Here is a 20823-nt window from a genome sequence, read left to right as displayed (position 1 = left end):
CTTGGAGGACCCCCAGCAGGCCGCTCAGGAGGGCTGAGGCCTGAAGCCTGAGGCCTGAGCCCCAGTGGCAGCCTGAGGCCTGGCACCAGGCCCAGCCTTTCTTTAGCGCTAGTGAGGAGCGAGCTGCAGCCACAATCCCTGCTTCCGGGGAGGCCCGGGTGGGGCCAGGGCCTTGTGGTTAATGGTCCTGGGCCCTCTGCAGAGGCCTGCAGCGCAGGCCACGCCCTAGTCCCTGCAGGGAGCGGCAAGATGAATCCCAGCTCTGATCCCCTGAAGGACCCTGTATCACCTCAGCCGTCTTCTCTGGATACCCCCTGAGCTCGGCCCGCTGGCCCCAGGCCCCCTTCCCGCCAACTCTGGTGCCTAACTCATCCTCAAACTATTTTCCACTGCCTCCCCCCAGTCCCTGCCACCGCACAATTTTTTTGGTGGGGGTGGGGAAGGATGAAGGGGAATGGGAGGTGGAGTCTGGACCCTGGGGGTGTGGTTAAAGAAGAGGGGGGTTTGTCACTCTGATTGGTCACCTCTGCTCCAGAACGGCTTCAAAATTCCATTGACTCCGCCTCCAGCGGGGCCCCCATTCCTGTCCTGGCTTACAATTGGCTGGGCTTCCAGGGGGCGGGACTCACCGGAGCCTGGTCCCGTTAAAAGGGTGGGAGCGGCGCGGGGGGCCCATCGCTCCCGTAGAGTCTTGAGGCAGCTGGTGTGGCAGTCTGCGGGAACATCGTCCGGTACTCAGTCATGGCTTGTGTGAGTGTGGGGACCCCGCCCCAAGGCCCAGGGATGGTGTGGAGGCGGACAGCAGGGGGGAGAGTGGGGGGATGTGAGGATCTGGGTTCTAGTCCCTGGGGTGTGGCTTCGAACAAGTGCCTTCTCTTTCCTGTGCCTCAGTGGCCGCGTCTGTAAAATGGGGTGGGCGCCATGGTCCGCAGAGGCCCTCTCTGGCTTACGAATTATCTGAGTTCCTCCAGGGTCTGACAGCACAGTTATTTCCGCCAAGGTTTGACATTTTGCAGCTCTCCGATAACCGGGAGAGAGAAGGGTGTGGCATACTGGTGGGGTGGGGAAGCACTTTGATGACACCCAGGCCGTTGTCCCTTCCCCCCTCCTTCACCCCAGAGAGCCTCCTGTCCCTTCCCCCCCCGCAGCTGTCCCCAGTCACTGGGCCAGGGCAGAGTCATCCTCTGCTCTAGAGAGCTCTGAAAAGTCGCCAGGATTTGAGACGGGCTGCCCGGGAGGGCGCATGCCTGTGTTAGTGGGTGGAGGGTGGTTCTGTCCAGGCTAGTCAGGTGGGGGCTGAGTAATTCACCCCCCCTCCGTCCACAGATTCCTCCATTGGGAGATGGGGGTGCTAAGGGGGAGAGAAGAAGGCAAGAATCTTCTGCAGGCCCCGAGGGAAGGGGTTCAAGTTTCTGGCAGAAGGAACCACTCACACCAGTTACGCTATGCGCTCAATCTTGCTATTGCTGAGCCAGCCAGGCTGCTGACTCTAGCCCTTGGCCGCTCACTTCTTCCTTCTGCACAGGGGCCTGGCGGCGCCCCTTAAGGGTCTCCTCTCCAGCCCCTGCGCGTCTCCGTATGGAGGGATTTGAAGGGGGGTGGTGCGGAATCTCCCAGCCCCGGGGTCAAGGCAGACCCTTCCATGCACCCTTCTTTGCCACCAAGTCGCAGTGTCACTCAATCCGAGTCGTTTTCTGTCTATTAAATGTAGGGACGGAGCATAGCACCCCACCTCCCAAGCCGCTCTGAATCCCAAATCCCCAAGCTGGATCGCAAAAAGTGCTAGATCTTGCCTAGTACAACCTCGGTAGTGATGATAGACAGGAAACGGATCCGTTTGGGAGCAGGAACTTGGCCTGGGAGCACACGGAGAAAGAGAGTCTAGACCTTGGCACCGGATTCCTCAGGCGTGCCGCGGGCAGGGGCAGAGGATCCGGGTGGGGACGACCCCACCCCCTCACCCCGGGCGCTGCGTCCTCTAACCCCGCTGGCTGTGGTCTCTCTCTGCAGAGTCTGGTCGCCAGCAACCTGAATCTCAAACCTGGGAAGTGCCTCAGAGTGCAGGGCGAGGTGGCCCCCGAAGCCAAGAGGTGAGGGGTGAAGGTGGGGGTGGCGGACGGGCGGCAGGGGCCGGGGTTTCGAGCCCCGGGGGGCCCCGCCCGGCTCTGGCAGGGGCGTGGCCGGCCAGGCCCCGCCCCTCCCTCCGGCGGCGAGGGGGTTAACGGCGGCGGCGTCTTCTGGGTGAGTCACTTCCTCCACGGGATCTGGACGCCCCCACTAGAGTCGCCCCCATCCCTCCCTGCTGGAGCCTCCGAAACTGGTCCAGCTGCGGCCTCGTCATCTGCCTTGCCTGGCCCCGCCCCCATTGTGCGCGAGAGCCCAGGCCGCTGGGGGGGTGGGCCGGGAGAGGGAATGAGGGCGCCTCCCCTAGCTGAGGGCCCTCGGAGGTCCCTCGGCCTCGCGCTCTTCACTCACTCAAACCTTTCTTTCCTTCGGTCCTCCTTCCTTCACTCACACTCAGCAGGCTGCCTAGTCACTCAGCAGCCATGTGACCTTGGACCAGTCCACCAACCGCCCCGAGAACTTCAGTCTGTTGTCAGTTCGTCGAGGGGGGAGGTGGTTGTGTGGAGGAAGTGAGATGCTGGATCTCTCAGTGACCATGATGATGACCAGCTGACATTAGAAAGAGCTGCACGCTCGCGTGCCCTACCCTTTCCATGCTTACCAAAGCCTCCGAGGTAGGTACTGCTCTGCTCTCCGCTCAGCAGATGCATTTCCCCTGGTGATGATGCGTTTATTAGCCCCGCCGCTCCTGAGCACCATCGGTCATGCTGGGCACCAGAAGTACAGAGAGATTCAAGGCAGGCAGGACGCTTGCCCTCCCGGAGGTCACCATGTGGAGGGAGTCTCTCCGTCCTTGACCAAAGGGACACAGACTAACGTCTGAGAGAGTCTTGGCTGTCAGCACAGCAAGACCGTGAGAGATCCCTCTTGCGCAGCCCCCCTGGTGCAGATGAGACGGAGGCTCAGAGAAGGGCAGGGACTTGCTCAAGGTCACACAGCAAGGAGGCGGCAGGGCGAGAGGTAGAGCCTCCCCGCTCAGTGAGTCCCCCAGCTGGTGCATTCACAGTGCACCGAGGGCCCCGACCGGGCGGCCTGAGGGGGCTGACACTGGCTGAGAAGGCCTCAGTGCCCCCTGCTCCCCCCAGCTTCGTGCTGAATCTGGGCAAAGACAGCGACAACCTGTGCCTGCACTTCAACCCTCGCTTCGAAGCGCATGGGGACGTCAACACCATCGTGTGTAACAGCAAGGACGGCGGGGCCTGGGGCGAGGAGCATCGCGAGTCTACCTTCCCCTTCCTGCCCGGGAGTGTCATGGAGGTGGGCTGGGGCCTGGGGCCGGGTGGGCGGGGGGGGGGGGGGGTGGAGCCGGCTTTAGCGGCTAGAGACCTAAGTCCCACCCTGCCTGCCTTGCCCTTCACCTGTGCCCTGCCTCCCCTCCCCTGCTGTGTCCAGCCAGTGCGCACCAGCCCCCCTCCCAGCCTCAGCAGCCTGGGCCCTGAAGCAGGGCTGTTGTCAAGGGCTCTGGGAGGGCCGTGAGCTGCAGGCCAGCTCAGACTTAAGAACCCAGGCTCCTGTTTCAGGGTCCCTTCTCCACACCCCCCCTAGGTGTGCATCTCCTTCGACCAGGCCGACCTGACCATCAAGCTGCCAGATGGATACTCATTCAAGTTCCCCAACCGCCTTAACCTGGAGGCCATCAACTACCTGGCAGCTGATGGCGACATGACAATCAAGTGTCTGGCCTTTGACTGAAGGCAGCCGGCCCGTGGCCCCTAATAAAGGCAACTGCCTCTGCTCCCCCTGGCCCAGCGTCCTGTGTGTGTGTGTGTGTGTGTGTGTGTGTGTGTGTGTAAGAGGAGGCTGCCACCAACTTCCCCCAGGCCCCCCCCTTCCTTCACTTCCATTCACTTGCTCAGTGCACATCTCCTAAGTGCCCGGGCCAAACGGGGAGCTCAGTACACAGTAGGGGGCTGGTGACCGATGCAAGAAACCCAGTCACAGCCCTCCAGCAGCTCCCAACCCAGCTAGCCCCAGCACATAGTAGGTGCTCAAAAGATGATGAATCAGTGAAACTGGGGGGAAAGAGGCAAGGAGGGGACTGATCGATGCCCTGGTATCCGGTGGCACGGAAGACGGTGTAGGGAAGAATTCCTGGCTCCTCATTGGCTTTCCTGATCTAGAAAGAGATCTGGTTCAGAGCTGTGTGGCCTTGTGCGTGTTAACTGACCTCTCCGAGCTTTGGTTTATGTACCCATACGAGGAGGGGGATGAGAGCACGTAGCCTATCAGGAGGGTTGTCGTGAAGATCACCTGAGATGGGGGAAGCAGGACAAGTTAAATGCCTGGGATGTAGCAGCTGTGCGGTGGGGGTGGCTTGTTAATCCTTCTGCACTGCGGTGTGAGACGTTATCGATGTGGTTCTGGAATACAGGTGAGGGTTGGTGGGGTGGGGTCTAGAGCCTGCAGCCGAGAAAGAATTCCTGAGATGGCTTTGGTGCAGAAAGTTTTTTTGAAAGCACAGGGACGTTCCCCGGAGGCAGAAAGAGCTGCTGCCCCGGGGTCCTGAATTGCAGGTGGAGAGTTGGGGGCAGTAAGGAAAAGGGAGGTTTCGAAAGAACTTTCATATGCTAAAGATAAGGTGGTTTTCCCCTGTGGCAAGGGATTATCAAGATGGGAGATTCCTTGAGGAACGTCATTGTGTCCCACCCAGTGGGGGTGGGGGGAAGCTGCGGGTTGTCAGTTTAGGCTTGTCTTAAGCCAGCCTTGAAGGGGAGGGGAACAGGCAGGATGACTTGACTCCCAGGTTTGCAGCGGGGCGCGCTGAGCCCAGCTTTGTGGGTCCTGCCCGCATACCACCGTGCTGGAGGGTAAGTGCAACCGGGAATCCAGTCTGGAAGCTGCTGGTTCTGTGACCCTCCTCCCAACACGGGGGAGAGGGGCTCAGGCAATGGTCTTGGCACAACTGCTGGCCTGTTTCTTCCCCCCCCCCCCATCAAGTTTGTTGGCTTATTTATAATCGCTACACCCAATTTGGGGCTTGAATTTAAGACCCCAAGATCAAGAGTCACGTGCTCTGTGGACTAAGCCTGCGGGTGCCCCTGCTGGCCCGCCTCTATACAGGAGGAACCGAGGTGTGGGGTGTGGGGGGGGACATGCCAGCCCCCCCCTCAGGGAACTGAGTAGAGGCAGGCAGCCTCCTGGCTCCCAGAGGCCTCCTGCTGCACACTGCCTCTCTTCCTACAGAGCAGAGAAGTTCTGGAAACTCAGTTGGCCTGAGATGAGGTCTCTGTGAGCCCCTCCTCTCTTGGTTTCCAAAGAGGACGTGCCTTCCAAGACCCGCCAGGCTCTCAGAGGGCAGTGTTTAACCCAGCCCATCGTACTCGTCATAAGTGGTGGGACCTGAGCTGATGGCCGGGCATCCCCGCAGACGGACCATTCCCTGGCACCTTTTGCTTCCTGCTCCCGCTGCAGGGCCCCTACCTTCCTGGAAAGCAGCCCCTAGAACTGAGCCAATGTTCAGGATGACTTAGAACCTCAATGGGCTCCCCCCCCAAACCCTAGGGCACTGTCTCCTGAGTGTGGTGGGGGGTGGGAGTCCGGCCAATTTCACTCTCCAGGCGAAGCAGCACTAGTTGTGGGACCCAGGGTGACCCTCTTCCACCCCCCCCAGACTTAGTTTCCTCTTCCGTAAGATGGGGGTCATTATTTGCACCTGGACCCTTTGGGGTGGATGATTCCCATCTCAGGGGGTCCCCTGGGGGGCGCAGCTCTACAAGAGGGCCCAGGAGGATGCAGTGTGCATGCTGGGGGTTGCCAAGAGCCACACCCAATCTCCAGGCTCTCCTGGGGCACCCAAGTGGCCGCCCAGAGAGAAACAGCTTTGGAGGTCCGGCTGTGGCGGAGCGCCCTCTGCTGGACATCGGAGAAAATGTCTCTTGGACCGCCTTTCTCTGGTCCTCAGGGTTCAGAAGCCACACAGATTGTGGCTAGACCCGCTGAACACCCACAATATCCCAGGACTGGGAGGGACTACAACGGGGCAGAGGAAAGTCCTGGGGCAGATAGGGAATGAGACCACTGGGTCTGCGGGAAAGAAAATGGGCTCGGAATCAAATAGACTGTGTTCAAACCCTCATCCTACCACTGTGTGCCCCTGGACCAGTTACTAGATCTCTCTGAACCTCAGTTGCTTCCTCATCAAATTGTAGTAATACTCGTTATCTACCCCGTGCGGTTGTTGGCAAGATTAGCTGAGATAAAGTAGAGAAATGCCTGGTTCCTGGCACACAGTAGTGATGTATGAAAGACGTCAGGGTTTGAAACCAATGGCTGAGAAAGAATTTTTGAGACATCTTTGGTGCAAAAAGGTGGTTTTATTAAAGCACAGGGACAGGACAGGGGTGCGCAGAAAGAGCTGCACAGGGTCGTGAGGATTGGCCCATTATATACTTTCAAGGTGTGGGGGGGTTAGGGATAGCGTTAAGTCTCTAAGGAATTTTGGAAGCAAGGTTTCCAGGACCTTGAGGGGGCTAGCTATTGTTGGGAAAAGGTCATTCATTACCGTCTAATAAAACCTTAGTCATGAGACCCTTCAGATGTTTATTGGTGGGCCATATGCTTGGGGATGATTCCCAACATGTGTCTTGGGGATTTAGAGATAAAGGAAATTTCTAAAGGAAGTTTTGTATGTTAAAGTAGACTTACAGGATGGGGGGTGGGGTCGGGCTAGGATTGACTGCCTTTGGCCCTTAGCAAAGTATTAACATCGAGGCAGTTGAGTCCCTAGAGGGATGTCACTCTGCCTGTTTCAAGGACTTGTCAAGGCGCTGCAGGTAGTCAGGAAATTTAGTAGTTTTTTCTTCTCCCTTTGTTTTCCACATCAGGTAGGTGCTCAATAAACATAAAAGTGCTTTCAAGGTGAAACCAAGCCAAAGAATGGTGGGTGTGTTATTTATTTATTTTTAAGATTTTATTTATTTATTTGACAGAGATAGAGACAGCCAGAGAGAGAGGGAACACAAGCAGGGGGAGTGGGAGAGGAAGAAGCAGGCTCCCAGTGGAGAAGTCTGATGTGGGGCTCGATCCCAGGACCCCGGGATCATGCCCTGAGCTGAAGGCAGATGCTTAATGACTGAGCCACCCAGGCGCCCCCAAAGAGTGGTGGGTGTTTCAGACCATAAGCTGCAGTGAAGTGTTGGAGTCTGCCCACCCGCCATGGGCAGGCAGGCAGCGAGGGCTGCGTGGGCTGCAAGGGCCAACTGCCCAGAGCTCCCTGCACAGGGTCCTACGGGCGCAGCTGTCCCCTTACTCGGTCCCTGTCTCTGCACCAGCCTGGACGCTCGGCGAGGGCAACAGTCAGGGAATGGCTCCATACACCAGTTACTGGCTGGGCGACTTCCTCTGTCTCAGCCTCGGTTTCCTTACCTGTATAATAGGGATGAAAGCAGCACCAACAGGGGCACCTGGCTGGCTCAGCGCAGCATTCGACTCTCGATCTTGGGGTTGTAAGTTTGAGCCCCATGCTGGGTGTAGAGATTACTTTAAAAAATTAAATCTTTAAAAAGAAAGAAAGCGGGGTGCCTGGGTGGCTCAGTGCCTGGGTGGCTCTGCCTTTGGCTCAGGTCATGCACGATCCCAGGGTCCTGGCAGGCTCCCTGCTCAGTGTGGAGCCTGCTTCTCCCTTCCCCCTCCCCAGGCTCATGCATGTGCCGGTGTGCTCTCTGGCTCTCTCACTCTCAAATAAATAAATAAACAAATAACCTTTTAAAAAAATAAGGAGAGAGAGAGGAAGGGAGGTAGGGAAGGAAGGAGCGAGCACCAACCTCACAGGGCCATTGTGAGGATCCACTGAAATAATCCACGGGAGACCCTGAGAACATTCCTCAGCACAGGGGGAGACAGAATGAATAGACCGCAGAGAAGGAAGGAGCCCAGGGAGGTTTAAAATCATAAATCATATCATGTCCAGCGGCCGACCCTTCACTTTTCATCTACAGCTAGTCTGCTCTGGGGTGGGGGTGGGGAGCCCGGCACTCAGGAGGCAGCCAGCTGCAGAAGGGGCTCACGGGGGGCATCACTGCACCCAGTGTAATGCTTCTACCCAGAGGGAGGATGCCAAGGGTGGCATCCGGGTGCAGCCACTAAGGGGCAAAAGGTCAGAAGGGCAGTTGTTCATCACCCCGATATCCTCTGATATCCCCACTCTCAGCCAGTTCTGGGGTCACCTCCTCTGGGAAGCCCTCTGCCCTGCAGGGGCCAGCACAGAGCTCCTGCAGCCTCCTGGGTACTGTCCCCTGCACTGTAATGATCACCCTTCAAAGTAAGGCAGCGGCTTGTCTGCAGTGCCCCAGCAGGGGTGAACTGAGAGTGGGGATTCAGGCATAGGATCCCAGTTACTGAAATTCCCCTTCAGGCCGTATTTCACTGAATACCTTCACGTGCCCGCCCTCATCTTCAGTAAAGGATGTGTTATTATTACATCCCCATGCCACACCTGGGGAAACGGAGGCACAGAGAGGGGGCCATGGCTTGTGTAGCAAACACAAGTGTGGCAATATATTACTTACACGTGATGTTACATAACTCACTTTTCCTAACTCACTTTTCCTCCTCATGGTTCTTAAACCACCAGTATCAGCATCCCCCGAGAATTTGTTAGAATTGCAGATTATGGGGCTCACTCGAGACCCACTGAATCAGAAACTCTGGGGTGGGGCCAAGAGATCTGGGTTTCAGCAAGCCCTCCAAAGGATTCTGATAAAGGCCAAAGTTTGAAAACCACTGCCTTGCACAACCCTACAAAGTCACTGTAATTATCCCCATTTTACAAATAGGGTAATTGCGGCGAAGCGAAGGCAATCGGTCCAGAACCACAGCTGTAATTGGGGGTACCGGGATTCTAATCCAGGGAGTGTGGCGCCAGAGATGCGTTCTTGGAGACCACTAACGAGTTGACATCAGAATCGAAAGTAGGATCAGCAATATTTGGCCATTTACTAATAACTCCGTATTGAGCGGCTACTTGCGTGTCCAGACACCGTGCTAAACTCTGGGGACTCTCTTTCACCGGCGCTAATCTAAGAGGGGGATTGGGGTTAGGAATCACCGGGGGAGCGGGGGGGGGGGGGCGGCAGGTATCTGAGGGTTGCACTCAGAAGGCAGGGGTGGGGAGGCGGGCTCCGCGGCCCCTTTAAAAGGCGGGACCTGAGCAACGGAACTGAGGAACCTAAGTGCGAGGCGCGCCCGAGAGGCCAAAAACGATACACCCGGAAGTGTCTTAGGCGTGCGGGAGCCGCGCCGCCGGAGGCCTCACCACTATGGGCCGCAACAAGAAGAAGAAGCGAGATGGCGACGACCGCCGGCCGCGGCTCGTTCTCAGCTTCGACGAAGAGAAGCGGCGGTGAGTGCCAAGGCTGGAGCGGATCTCCTTGGGGCCGCCGGCCAGAGCCGGGGCCGGGGCGAGCCCGGGCGGCTTACGCTCACGCAGAGGTCCCTTCCGGCCCCGCCCTCTCGGCGTGGCCCGAGGCTCCCCCTCGACATCCCCCTCCCCTGCGGAATGGAAGCGGCCGCGGTCGGCCCCCACGCCTGGGGAATGGAATCGCCCGCCCCGCCCTCCTGTCGTTCGGTCTGCGCCCCAGCTGGCCCCGCTCCTGCGGTGTGGGCGGCCAAAGGGCCGGGGTTGGGGACCCGGAGCTAAGGCTTCGACCTCCCGGGCTGGGGCGGCTCCACACGCGGTGGACTCAGCTGTTGTTGATGAATGAGGAGTGAATGAGATGAGCGTGGCTGAAGTTCATTTATGCCGTCATCAGACGTGTCCTGAGCTCTTTTGGTGTGGGGGTGCCAGATCTCGGGACCTCTGAGCTGGACCCTTAAGCCTCAGCGTCCGGTCCATCAGATGTTTCCCGCTCAGAGCGCCCCTTTGCCATAGTGTAGTGGGTCAGCGAAAAGTCTCGTGTTAGGCCCCCGGAACATTTGGGAATGGTGCAGCCAGCGCTAGAGAGATGAGGAGCCAAGATCAGATAGGGGAGGGGAATGCAGGGTGGCATTCACGGGCCTTACGGATGGGTCCCGGGGCAGGTGTTCTGGGGAAATGGGGTGCCAGTCCAGTGGAAAGTTTGTGGATGTCTGGGTGAGGGTGGCCTTGAAAGCCCTGCTAGAAGGGGCTTAATGCACTGGGTCATGGAATCTGGCCCCGGCCTGTCCTAGGTGCATAGACCCACCTTCCTGGCCCTATTGCTTGCGGCTGAGAACCCTGGAGGGGGGGGTGGGTGGAAAGAGGCAACATCTCCCTCTTTCTCCTGACCTTACACTCTCTATGACCTTTGGCAAGTAGCCCAGCCTCTCTGTGCTTCAGTGTCCCCGTCTGTAAAATAGGGATTGGTTCCTATCATACAGCTTATTCTGAGGAATACGTGAGGTACCACATGTACTTTTTTTTTTAAGATTTTTTTTTTAAAGATTTTATTTATTTATGTGACAGAGAGACAGCCAGTGAGAGAGGGAACACAGCAGAGGAGTGGGAGAGGAAGAAGCAGGCTCCCAGCAGAGAAGCCTGATGTGGGACTCGATCCCGGAACGCTGGGATCACGCCCTGAGCCGAAGGCAGACGCATAACGACTGAGCTACCCAGGCGCCCCAAGATTTTTTATTTATTTGAGAGAGAGAGAGAGCGAGCACACATGAGCGGTGGGGGTGAGAGGGAGCGGAGGGAGAGAGAGAAGCAGACTCCTCCCTGAGCAGGGAGCCCGATGTAGGACTCAATCCCAGGACCCTGGGATCATTACCTGAGCCAAAGGCAGACGCTTAACCGACTGAGCCACCCAGGCGCCCATGTGTGCATTTTAGTAGCGGTATAGCATTAGTGGTTTTTCTCTTCCTGGAGTGAGCCTTTCCTTCCTGTATCTCCTCCTGACTCTCCCTTGCCTCTTTTCTGTAGGGAGTACCTCACTGGCTTCCATAAGAGGAAGGTAGAGCGGAAGAAGGCAGCCATTGAGGAGATCAAGCATCGGCTCAAGGAGGAGCAGAAGAAACTCCGGGAGGAGGTGCAAAGGGGGAGGATAGGGAGGTGAAGGGGGGGGAGGGAGGGCGAGAAAGAGAGAGAGAGAGAGAGAGAGAGAGAGTGTGTGTGTGTGTGAATTAAATCTGACTCCCAAGGGCTTTACATCCTTGGATGGCCTTAATAGGGGCATCTGCAGGAATGAGGGAAGGGTGTGGGCAGGCCTGGGGAGCAGTTTGTACAGGTAGAATCATGGTGGGCCCTGGTCTGGGGAAGGTTTAGGATGGAATCTCCTGTTTCACTAGGAGGATTCATGGTCTCACTCACCCTGGAGATGAGCAATGCTCCTGCCTGGGGTTGGCTGGAGAGGCCACACTCACTGTGTTCCCTTCCCTTTGGGTTTCAGCGCCATCAGGAATACTTGAAGATGCTGGCAGAGAGAGAGGAGGCTCTGGGTAAGTCCCATCTTTGCCCTGACCTGGAGAATAGCCAACAGGCCTAGGCTTATTTATCCCTTGGTGGGTGGAAGGGGAGAGGTGTGGGGGCTAACTTCCCTAGCTCTAGGGGTCTTGGTGGTGATGTAAGGGCCAGGGGTGGTCTTCAGTAACCTCTAAATATGAGTGGATCAGACACAGGGAGGACCAACCTCTCGGTGAAGCGATCGTGAGCAGAAAGCCCAGGTCCCGAGGCCTGGAGGGACTAGGGTTAGAGGGCAGTGGGCAGCCTCAGCTGCTGGGGTCACACCGGGTTTGTCCTAGATGAGAACCAGATGGTCTGAGGTCTCCCCGGAGCATCAAGGGAGGCGTTGAATCGCTTACATTTGTGTGCAGGCCAGGCTCTGGAGCCGGTGACTTGCTGGATACTCTCCCACAGAGTAGAGGGGGCCATTGTCCTCCAGGGCTGGGCAGGGGGCGAGAGTCTGGTCACTTGCGCTCTGAGGCTGAGACCGGGTTCTGTGGCCACCTTGCACAGAGGAGGCAGATGAACTGGACAGGCTGGTGACAGCAAAGACAGAGTCGGTGCAGTATGACCACCCCAACCACACAGTCACCGTGACCACCATCAGCGACCTGGACCTCTCGGGGGCCCGGCTGCTGGGACTGCCTCCGCCCGAGGTGGGTGTAACTTCCAGCCCGAGGGAAGATGGGCCCCGGGTGCAGACTGGCTTGTCGAGGGGTGCTGAGTGCCAGTCCTGTTATGGGGATTCCAGTGCAAGGGGCTCTTTCCCTCCTGGGTACTCTTCCGGGCCTGGACAAAGTCCCTGAGCCTGGGGCTTCCAGAAGCCAGTTCCATGACTCAGAGGCTGTGGGAACGTGGGCAAGTGTCTTCGCCGGTAAGTTGGGGGAGGGGGGTCACTGCTGATAGCACCGGTCCCATGGGATTGCTGTGAGTGTAAAAGCGGTTCATCCAAGAGACGCACCTAGGGTCGCGGTGTGTGGTGGTCACTCCAGCGCGTGGGAACAGCAGTAAGACGGCCTGGCCACGTGCACTAACGGTGAGTTTGCAAACTGTGAGTGGGGAGGTACTCGCACATTACAACCCACATTAAAAAAAAAAAAAAAAAGAAGGATCCCCCTTTTCAAAGCACTCCGTGGGCCCTGACCCGGGAGCCACGGAGCCTTCTGGAAAGGGCAGGGGAAAAGCGCTGCTTACGGGAGAAGCAGCAGCATGTTGTGGTGTTTTGCCTAGTTGGGGTGACGCGGTGTTGCACCTCAGTGCTCTGAGGCTGAGACCCGGGGACTCGGTGCGGGGACTGCCTGCTGGGGAGTACGGGCGAGGGAGAGGCTCCGGAAGTGACGGGGAGACGGTACGTGGGCAGCACTGCCTAAGAAGCTCTCAAAAAAAAAACAACAAAGAAAACCAAAAAATTAAAAAATTATTAAAATTAAAAGAGAAAAAAGGAAAGAAATAGAACAGAATGTCATCGAAAGTGTCACAAAGCCTCACAGTGAAGTACCACGTCACGAAGCGTTTGTTTCTGTCAAAGTTGCGTCCGTCTGGGAGGGGCGGGCATTTCGGTACCTGTCTGTCCACAGTTACAAGGCAAAGCACGTTTCCTGTCACGGCGACGGCGTCCTTAAGCCCTGAGCCGGCGCTTTATCGCGTCCTTACTGAGCTCACGCTCCTCTTCTCTCTCGTGCTCGTTCTTCTGTAAGTCCTGCCGGCCTCGGCTTGCAGCCGACGTGCAGACACTCAGAGCTGGAAGACAAGGGGGACAAGGCTGTGAAACTCGGCTCTTCCCTGCGTGATCCCTGCTTCGTGGCCTGTCCGCCCATGGCCTTGTCCGAGCCCTGAGCCAGGCCTCGAGGCAGCAGGCCGTGCCCCTCCCTGCCAGAGCCGTGACTGCTGGCGTCAGGCCTCCCGATCTGCCGCTCTGCGTGACAGTCCTTGTCCTGTGCTGCTTTAGCAAGGGGCTGGGCACGGGTCCGAGGAAGAGGCGTCCTCCGTGGAGAAGCCGACCAGAGCCTTACCCAGGAAGTCCAGGGACCCCCTCCTGTCCCAGCGGTGAGCCCTGGCCTGTCCTCCCCAGGATACTGTGGCTGACTGGTGACGGGGCCTGTGGAGCCGCCTCTTGCTGGCCTGTGGCGGGTGGCATGGGGCAGGTGTGGGGCTCTCCTCTGCCTATCGAGTGTCCCTCCCCCCTGTTCCCCACCCCCACTCCTCAACAGTGGCCAGCCCTGGGTGCCCTTAGTGCCTGGGGTGAGGGCCTTTTTATGAGTTGAGGGACTGGCAGGTGCTCTGGGGTCAGAGCAGGCTGCCTTCGGCGTGGATTTGGTGCTCCCAGCATTCCAGGCCTGTACTGACTTCCTCTGTGAGCCAGGCAGTCAGTCACCCCCAAATCCAACCTTCCAGCCAGGCCCTGCTCCCCAGAGTAAGTGTGGCCCCAGCCTGACCAGCCTTCCCCCCTCCTCCAGGATCTCTGCTCTCACAGCTTCACTGCACGCACACAGTCGCAAAAAGACCAAGAGGAAACATCCCCGACGGGCCCAAGACTCCACCAAGAAGCCCCCGAGTGCCACCCGTACGAGCAAGGGCCAGCGCCGCCGGCTGACGGGCAAAGCCCGGCACAACGGAGAGTGAGCCCGAGAACCAGGTCATGCCCCAGCCTGGGCCGTAAGATCCTGTCCTGTCTCAGCTTGCCTGTCCCAGTAACCCAGCACCGAGGTGGTGACTCTGTGGCCCAAGGCTGGGAGGCTAGCACCTCTCTGGCCTAGCGCTTAGACCCTGGAAGGGGCAGGCAGCTGAGAGGTGGCTCCCCCCGGGATGAGCCTTCAGAGCCAAATCTGGGGCATCTTCCCAAATGTCTCCCCCCACTGAGCCCTCATCAGATTTGTGAACCTGAGTGCACTTGTGGTCTGTTTGTCCCTGACCCTGATGCCATGTGCCAAGGGTAGGCTTCCGGGGTGGTGGAAGCTGTCAGGCGAGCGGGCCCATCCTCACTGTCCAGCAGTTTTCCGTGTGGGTGTGAAAGGGTAGTGTTAGGTCTGGGCCCCTAACCCGGGTTACAGACCAGCATAACACTGGTAGAGTCTAGAGTCATCCGGCTGCTCTGAAAAGCAGACTGCTGAGCCAGGTGGGCGAGTGGTGTCAGACTCCACCCTTTACTGGCCGAGTCCGTGGGTCTGTCCCCTTCTTGGCCTCATTGGTCTCAGCTGAAACTGAAGTGGTAGAAGCAGATGAGTTCTAGAGCATTCCCCACCCACTCAGGACCAGTGAGCGATGGACAAGGTGACGGGAGCGCAAAGTCCCGCCTGGCCCTGGGGTCTGGGAGGGGCTGGCAGGAGGGGGAGCTGAAGTCCCAAGCAGGTCTTCCTTCTGCTCAGCCCATGGAGGGCTGCTCAGGAACAGGGGCGCTGTTAGGCTGTGTCTGTGGGGACTGGCGCTCTCCGTGTCACCATCCAGACCCACCATCTGGTGCCTGGCTGAGGGCCACATCTGGACATGGGAACTTGAAGCTCAGGGCTCATGGGTGGGAAGCGCTGTGACCTGGCTCTTCAGCTCCTTCCACCTGCCTCCCTGTGCTTGGGGTGGGGTGACTCGCTCTGCTGGGCTGCTTCCTGGGCGGAGGGTGGGGCCCGCCAGCAAGCTCTGCACGTGGTTCTAGTGCCCAACCCAGGGCGGTGAGTGTGAGCCTTGCCCTCGCAGGCCACCCGAGCAGAACACATCCTGGGCCCGAGGGATTAGTGCACACGGCAGGGCTTGGGTTTGAACCCTGGCTCAGCCGCTCGGCCTCCGTGTGAGCGCTTTGCGGCGCTGACCTCTCTGGGTGTCTCCCCATATATAAGATGTCAAGACACCCACCTCCTCGGGCTGCCTTGAGGCTGACGTGAGCCTCACGCACGAACCACGACCACCTCCCGCAACCCCTGGCATTGCGCAGGTGCGCCTGCAGTGTGCGCTCCTGGCCACTGTGAGCTGCGACCACGGCTCTTCTCCGGTCCCCAGTGCCTCGGGGTCATTTACCACTTCCATCTGCAAGTTGTGGTGTTTTCAAGTATTAAATTCTCATCGGCTCTCTTCCATGTGTGCCATCAGTTCTTACAGAAGACCAAGGCGGTCGAGTTAGTGATTTTGCCAGTCTTGGGATCGGAAGTGGTAGAATGAGAACCCCTCTCTCCGTGCCCCACACCTGGATTCTTTCCTCTTGCTGCTCTCCATCAGGTGGGCCTCCTGGGCTTGGGGCTTCTAGAAGCTTTATAAAGAAGGATTAGGTTTAGCTGCATATAATAGAAAACGAAATTTAAAAACAACCGGCTTTTGTAAGAGGAGGTTAACAGATAACTAGCCTGGAGCTAAGAGGAGGTTAACAGATAACTAGCCTGGAGCGGCTGGGGGGTACGGGAGGCCTTTAGCTTTTTGTTTTGTGCCATTTTCAACACATGGTTTCCACCTCATGGTCCAAGATGGCTGCTTGAGCTTCAGCCTTCATACTTGCCTTTCAGCCAGCACGAAGGAGGAAGGGTTGAAGAACATGGCCCTCCCTCCTTTTAAGAACATTTGATACTTGTCATGTGCCATTGGTTGGGCAGAAGGCAAAGATGTGGGGCAGGAGGAAGAGGGAATTCCTGGCTGTAGGGAAGGCGGGGTCCTGTGGTTCATTCTGGAGAACCATGTGCCCAAATAAGAATTGAGGATTGTGCAGGGTTCCTGGGTGGCTCGGGTCATGATGCCCTGAGTCCTGGGATGGAGCCCTGGGGAGTCGGCTTCCTCCTCTCCCTCTACCCCTTCCCTGCTGCTCCTGCTCTCGCTGGCTCTCTCTCTCTCTCTCTCCCAAATAAAAATCTTGGGTACAAGCAGCAGCGTCTCCCACAGAAACCAGATGTATAAGGAAAGGGCTGTCAGGATCCAAGTGTATGGAACTTAAGCCACAGCAGACGCTTGCTCTTCTGTTCCTTGGTTACTGAGTGAGCCTCCCGGATGCTAGCAGAAGGAGCGAGGCCTCTCAGCCCAGTAGAGGAAAGACTCTCCCGGTAGGCTGTGTTTTGGGGTGGCTGCGCCCTCCCCAGGGGGACGAGTGCGCAGGCCTGCTGGAGCTGCCCACCCAGGGCGGAAGCAGTAGAGGAGAGGGTTCTGTGCCAGGGAAGCTTTCATCCTCTCCAAAGTCCCCGGGACCTCAGAGGCTTGGAGCCCCCAGGTTTGAACTGTTGACCTCAGTGGCTCTGGCCGGGGGTTCCCAGTTCGTCCAGAGCTGGAGACCTTACTGCCTCTTCGTTGTGTGCGTGTCCGGCATGACAAAAGTCCTCCGGGCTTCGAGCTGACATATCCCAGATGTTGGAGGCGCCCTTTAAATGCTCACAGGCTGCTCACGGCCTTTCTCACTCTGTCTTTGAGCCACCTCCTCAAAGAAGCGCTCCCTGACCCCTCCTCCATCCCTGGGAATTGATCCTTCCCCTCCACCCCTCGCCACGTGGGCCCCGATGACACTTTGTGTTTCCTTCTTGTAAACACTGAACACATGGTAACCCATTTATGTCTGTCCACACTAGCAGACCGTGAGCCTTCCGAGTGACATGTGTCAGTAATTGCTGTGTTTCTGCCCCTGGCACAGGGTCCGTCTCACCATATGTCCTGAGCCAGTTCTGGCTGAATTACGTGGGACCCCATCCCCCTCCTCACAGGTGCTTCCAGTGACCCTTGAAATAATTTGTTCTAGAATTTTCTTGGTTCTAGTGCCATGCTTGCCTGTCTGCAAGTTTTTGAATCTGGTTTTTTTTTTTTTTTCCTCCTTCCCATCACCACATCCGTAATGTCTCCTGGGCCTCCACTGAAACCTTTCCTGTCCAGTGAACTTCGCCCTCTCTCCCTTGCACCCTGGTCAGCAGGATTGTCAAATAACAACCAAAAGAAAGCAGATGGGAAAGTAATTTTTTGAGCACTTCTCATGTGCCAGTCACATTATTAACTCACAGCAGCATGGCGAAGTGGGAATTAGCTCCATTTGACAGGTTAGAAAACTGAGTCTCCAGTTACATAATGTCAGAAGCTACCTGTCCCAGGTAATAAGGCATTGTCCTTGCATCCCACGGAGAGGGCAGAGGTCCCTCTGGAGGTCAGGGGTTCAACAAAGTGTTAGAGGGCAGACATCCTTACAGGCCCAGAGAGCAGAGAGAAGCCAAGAAGGCTTCTGAGAGGAGGTGATCCTTGGTGTGAATCTTGAGAGATGACTTGGGTTGGCCAGGCGGCTGGGGGAGGGGATGGGTGGCCAGACAGTGGGCCCTGGTGAATAAAGGTGGGGAATGGCCAGAGGGGAAGCAGCTGCAGAGGCCCACGGGCCCAGACCCTGAAGGGCCTCAAATTCTGAGCTAAGGACCTGGACCCTTATCCTGTGGGCATTGGGAGTCCCTGTGGTGGGGCTGGGGAGTTGCCAGGGGCAAGTCAGGGTGAGTGATGTTGAGGAGAGATCCCTGGTGGTAGTGTGGAGGCTGCACGGAGACTCCTGGAGGCTCCAAGACCCTGTTGTAGTTATTCTGGGAGAGGCAGGGAGGCCTTCCTCTCATGCAGGCACCCATTCACTCTCTGGCCAAGCATTTATTGAGCACCTATGAAGTCCCAGTCACTGGGGATACATTGGTGAGCAAGAGAGGGTGGTGGTCCCTGCCTTCCAGTGACTTAGATTTCATGACCTGTAGCTGTAGGGACTGAGCGGAGGAGAGATGATAATAGTAGCATTTATTGAGCACTTACTGTATACCAGCCACTCTTTACATGGTTTAACTCACCTAGTTCTCACAGTAACCCCACAGTCTAGGCAATAACATTAAGCCCATTTTGCAGTGGATGTACATTGAGGTGGCCCCCTCAGGAAGCAAGTCACTCCCTAGATACATTAATACTGCCTGTGGCTGGACAAGCCGAGTGTTGTCTTCAAGGGGCACACTCACAAGGTCCATAATGTGAAAGACACCCCAGGAGCCGTGTGAGGCTGGCACAGGATCTCAGCTCAGCACAGTGAGCCCTTACTTAAGGCTGGGGAAGCCAGGAAGGGCTTCCTGGAGGGGGTGCCATTTAAGGTATCACTAAGAGAATGGAAAATCTGTGATTTACATTTCAGAGACACTGCATAGGATAGAAGGCCTGCACATCAGCTTGGTTTGACTCACAGAGTATTTAATTTTTTTTTTTTTTTTTTTTAATGTGACAGAGAGATAGCCAGCGAGAGAGGGAACACAGCAGGGGGAGTGGGAGAGGAAGAAGCAGGCTCCCAGCGGAGGAGCCTGATGTGGGACTCGATCCCGGAATGCCAGGATCACGCCCTGAGCCAAAGGCAGACACTTAACGACTGCGCTACTCAGGCGCCCCTCACAGAGTATTTAAAAGCAGTTTGACCAGAGGCGCCTGCGTCTGCGTGGCTCAGTTGGTTTGAGCAACCGACTCTTGATTGACTCTTGATTTCGGCTCAGGCCATGACCTCAGGATGGTGGGATTGAGCCCCGAGGGCGGAGAGTCTGCTTGAGATTCTCTCTCTCTCTCTCTCTCTCCCTCTGCCCCTCCCCCCACCTAAAATAAATCTTTAAAACAAAACCCCAACCCCACCAACAATTTGAGTAAAATAAACAAATAATTTGACTTATACTCTGGTTTTCCTTCAGATCGTTCTTTTGCCCTTTACTAGAGAATCCCGTGGAGAGGAACAATTCTGAGTGTTTACCCAATTCTTGGAGGCAAAAACCGAACCAAAACCAAAACAAAAATCAGTTGACTTAGGCATATTTTAAGATGTTGCGATTTCATGCAGAAGTTCAGGTTTCTGGCTTCTTCGGTGAAAGTAAGCCTGGCTGCACCCGGTCACCACTTCCCAGGGTCGCCATGGGCCAGAGTCAGCCCTGATGACCCCTTGAGAGACTCGGGCCTTCCTGCTTCTGCTCCGTGGGGCCAGCGCCCCCTGCATGTCTAACCTTGCCTGCCCACAGCATGGGATCCTCCAACAGGCCTGTGGGTGGGGTGGGCTGGGAGGGCAGGAGGAAACTGAGGTCAGAGGGGTGGAGTGGGTCTAGAAGTGCCAGTGCTGGTTCAGCTACCCCAGACCTAAGGAGAGCGTATCCCTGCCACAGGGAACAGCATGAGCAAAGGTGGAGGTGAGCGGGTGCAGACTCTGCAGGGAACAGAAAGGGAGGCGTGAGGCTGAGAATGAACAGTGACCAGGGTGGCTCACGCTGCCTTAGCTACCATTGTGCCCTTAACCCTGAGTGATCTGAGCCATCCCGCGCAGGACTCTGGGCGTGTGTTTTTCAGACCAGGCTCTGTCATCAAGTAACTGAGTGGCTTTGGGCAACTTGCTTCAGCCTTGAGTTTCACTTCTATACAATGCGGATGGTGATGGCTACCCTCTTGTCTCAGGGAGGTGTTGGGAGAAACCCCACTGTGTATGCAGAGAGGAGACCAGCTTTGCCCCCTCGGGAAAAGGAGGGACTGTTATTACTTAGATGACTGAAGACCCCTCTTTGGGCCTCAACCACTCTTAGAGCCACTGCCCCCCCCCAAGAGGGGGGCCTCTTCCAATAGTCCCCGGAGCTCCCCGGCCCCCTCCCCTTGCCTCCTACCAGTCATCTCTCCTTCAGCACACTGGCTGCTGCCTACCTGCCTACCATCCTCTCCTGCCCTCCGGGGGCCCAGCCAGGCAGCTCTAGAGCTAGGAGAGCGCTCAGGACAACCCCTGGGCCTGCCCTGGGACTCTTCCCCTCCTCCCTCCCTTGCTTCCAGCCTCACTACTCTGTCCCCTCCAGCAGACTGTTCCTACCTGGGGCCTGCAGCCTCACTTCCCTCTCCTCCAGGGCTTTGCTAGGATGTCACCATCTCAGCGAGGCCTTCCCTGCCCACCTTATTTCAAATGTATCGCCCTCCCCATATGAGCCACTTCCACCCCCGTTCCTGGCTTCCTTGTTCTCCTTGGCACCTCTCCCCAGCCTACATACTCCATATCTTGCTTATTTATCTTGTTTGGCATTGGGGCGCCTGGGTGGCTCAGTCGGTTGGGCATCTGACTCTTGATCTCGGCTCAGGTCATGATCTCAGGGTCGTGGGATCGAGCCCCCATCGTCCTGGGCTCCCTGCTCAGTGGGGAGTCTGCTGGGATTCTCTCTCTCCCTCAGCCCCTCCTCTCCCTCCCTCTCTCTAATAAATAAATACATCTTTATCTTGTTTGGGGTCTGTTTGTCTCCACTAGAATGTAAGCACCAAGTAATCAGGAAGGAAGTTCAATCTTTTGTTCGCTGAGTATCCTCAGCACACACAACTGACTAAGCAGGGGCTCCATAAGTATTTAA

At 57.0% G+C, this 20823-nt stretch overlaps 2 protein-coding genes and 1 pseudogene across 3 annotated transcripts; all 3 read left to right on the top strand.

Annotated features, from left to right (window-relative positions):
* Positions 1 to 590: 590 nt before the first annotated feature.
* Positions 591 to 3867, top strand: LGALS1 (galectin 1). The gene is made up of 4 exons (XM_045780045.2): positions 591 to 750; positions 2011 to 2090; positions 3210 to 3381; positions 3670 to 3867. The coding sequence occupies exons 1-4, from the start codon at positions 742 to 744 to the stop codon at positions 3814 to 3816; spliced, it is 408 nt and encodes a 135-aa protein (XP_045636001.1). The 5' UTR covers positions 591 to 741; the 3' UTR covers positions 3817 to 3867.
* Positions 3868 to 9307: 5440 nt separating this feature from the next.
* Positions 9308 to 15580, top strand: NOL12 (nucleolar protein 12). Of its 2 annotated transcripts, XM_045779839.2 has the most exons (6): positions 9308 to 9463; positions 11000 to 11105; positions 11466 to 11514; positions 12032 to 12174; positions 13467 to 13564; positions 13975 to 15580. In XM_045779839.2, the coding sequence occupies exons 1-6, from the start codon at positions 9381 to 9383 to the stop codon at positions 14138 to 14140; spliced, it is 645 nt and encodes a 214-aa protein (XP_045635795.1). In that variant the 5' UTR covers positions 9308 to 9380; the 3' UTR covers positions 14141 to 15580. The 2 variants fall into 2 exon arrangements, with proteins under 2 accessions (XP_045635795.1, XP_087724840.1); XM_087868714.1 differs by lacking the exon at positions 13467 to 13564.
* A 3549-nt stretch (positions 15581 to 19129) lies between these two features.
* Positions 19130 to 19230, top strand: LOC123780954 (U5 spliceosomal RNA; annotated as a pseudogene).
* The last annotated feature ends 1593 nt before the right edge of the window (positions 19231 to 20823 follow it).

Source organism: Ursus americanus, chromosome 17 (genome assembly GCF_024610735.1).
Source record: "Ursus americanus isolate L20-20 chromosome 17, mUrsAme1.1.p, whole genome shotgun sequence".
NCBI classification, from domain to species: Eukaryota; Metazoa; Chordata; class Mammalia; order Carnivora; family Ursidae; genus Ursus; species Ursus americanus.
This window is presented reverse-complemented; position numbering and strand designations above follow the sequence as displayed.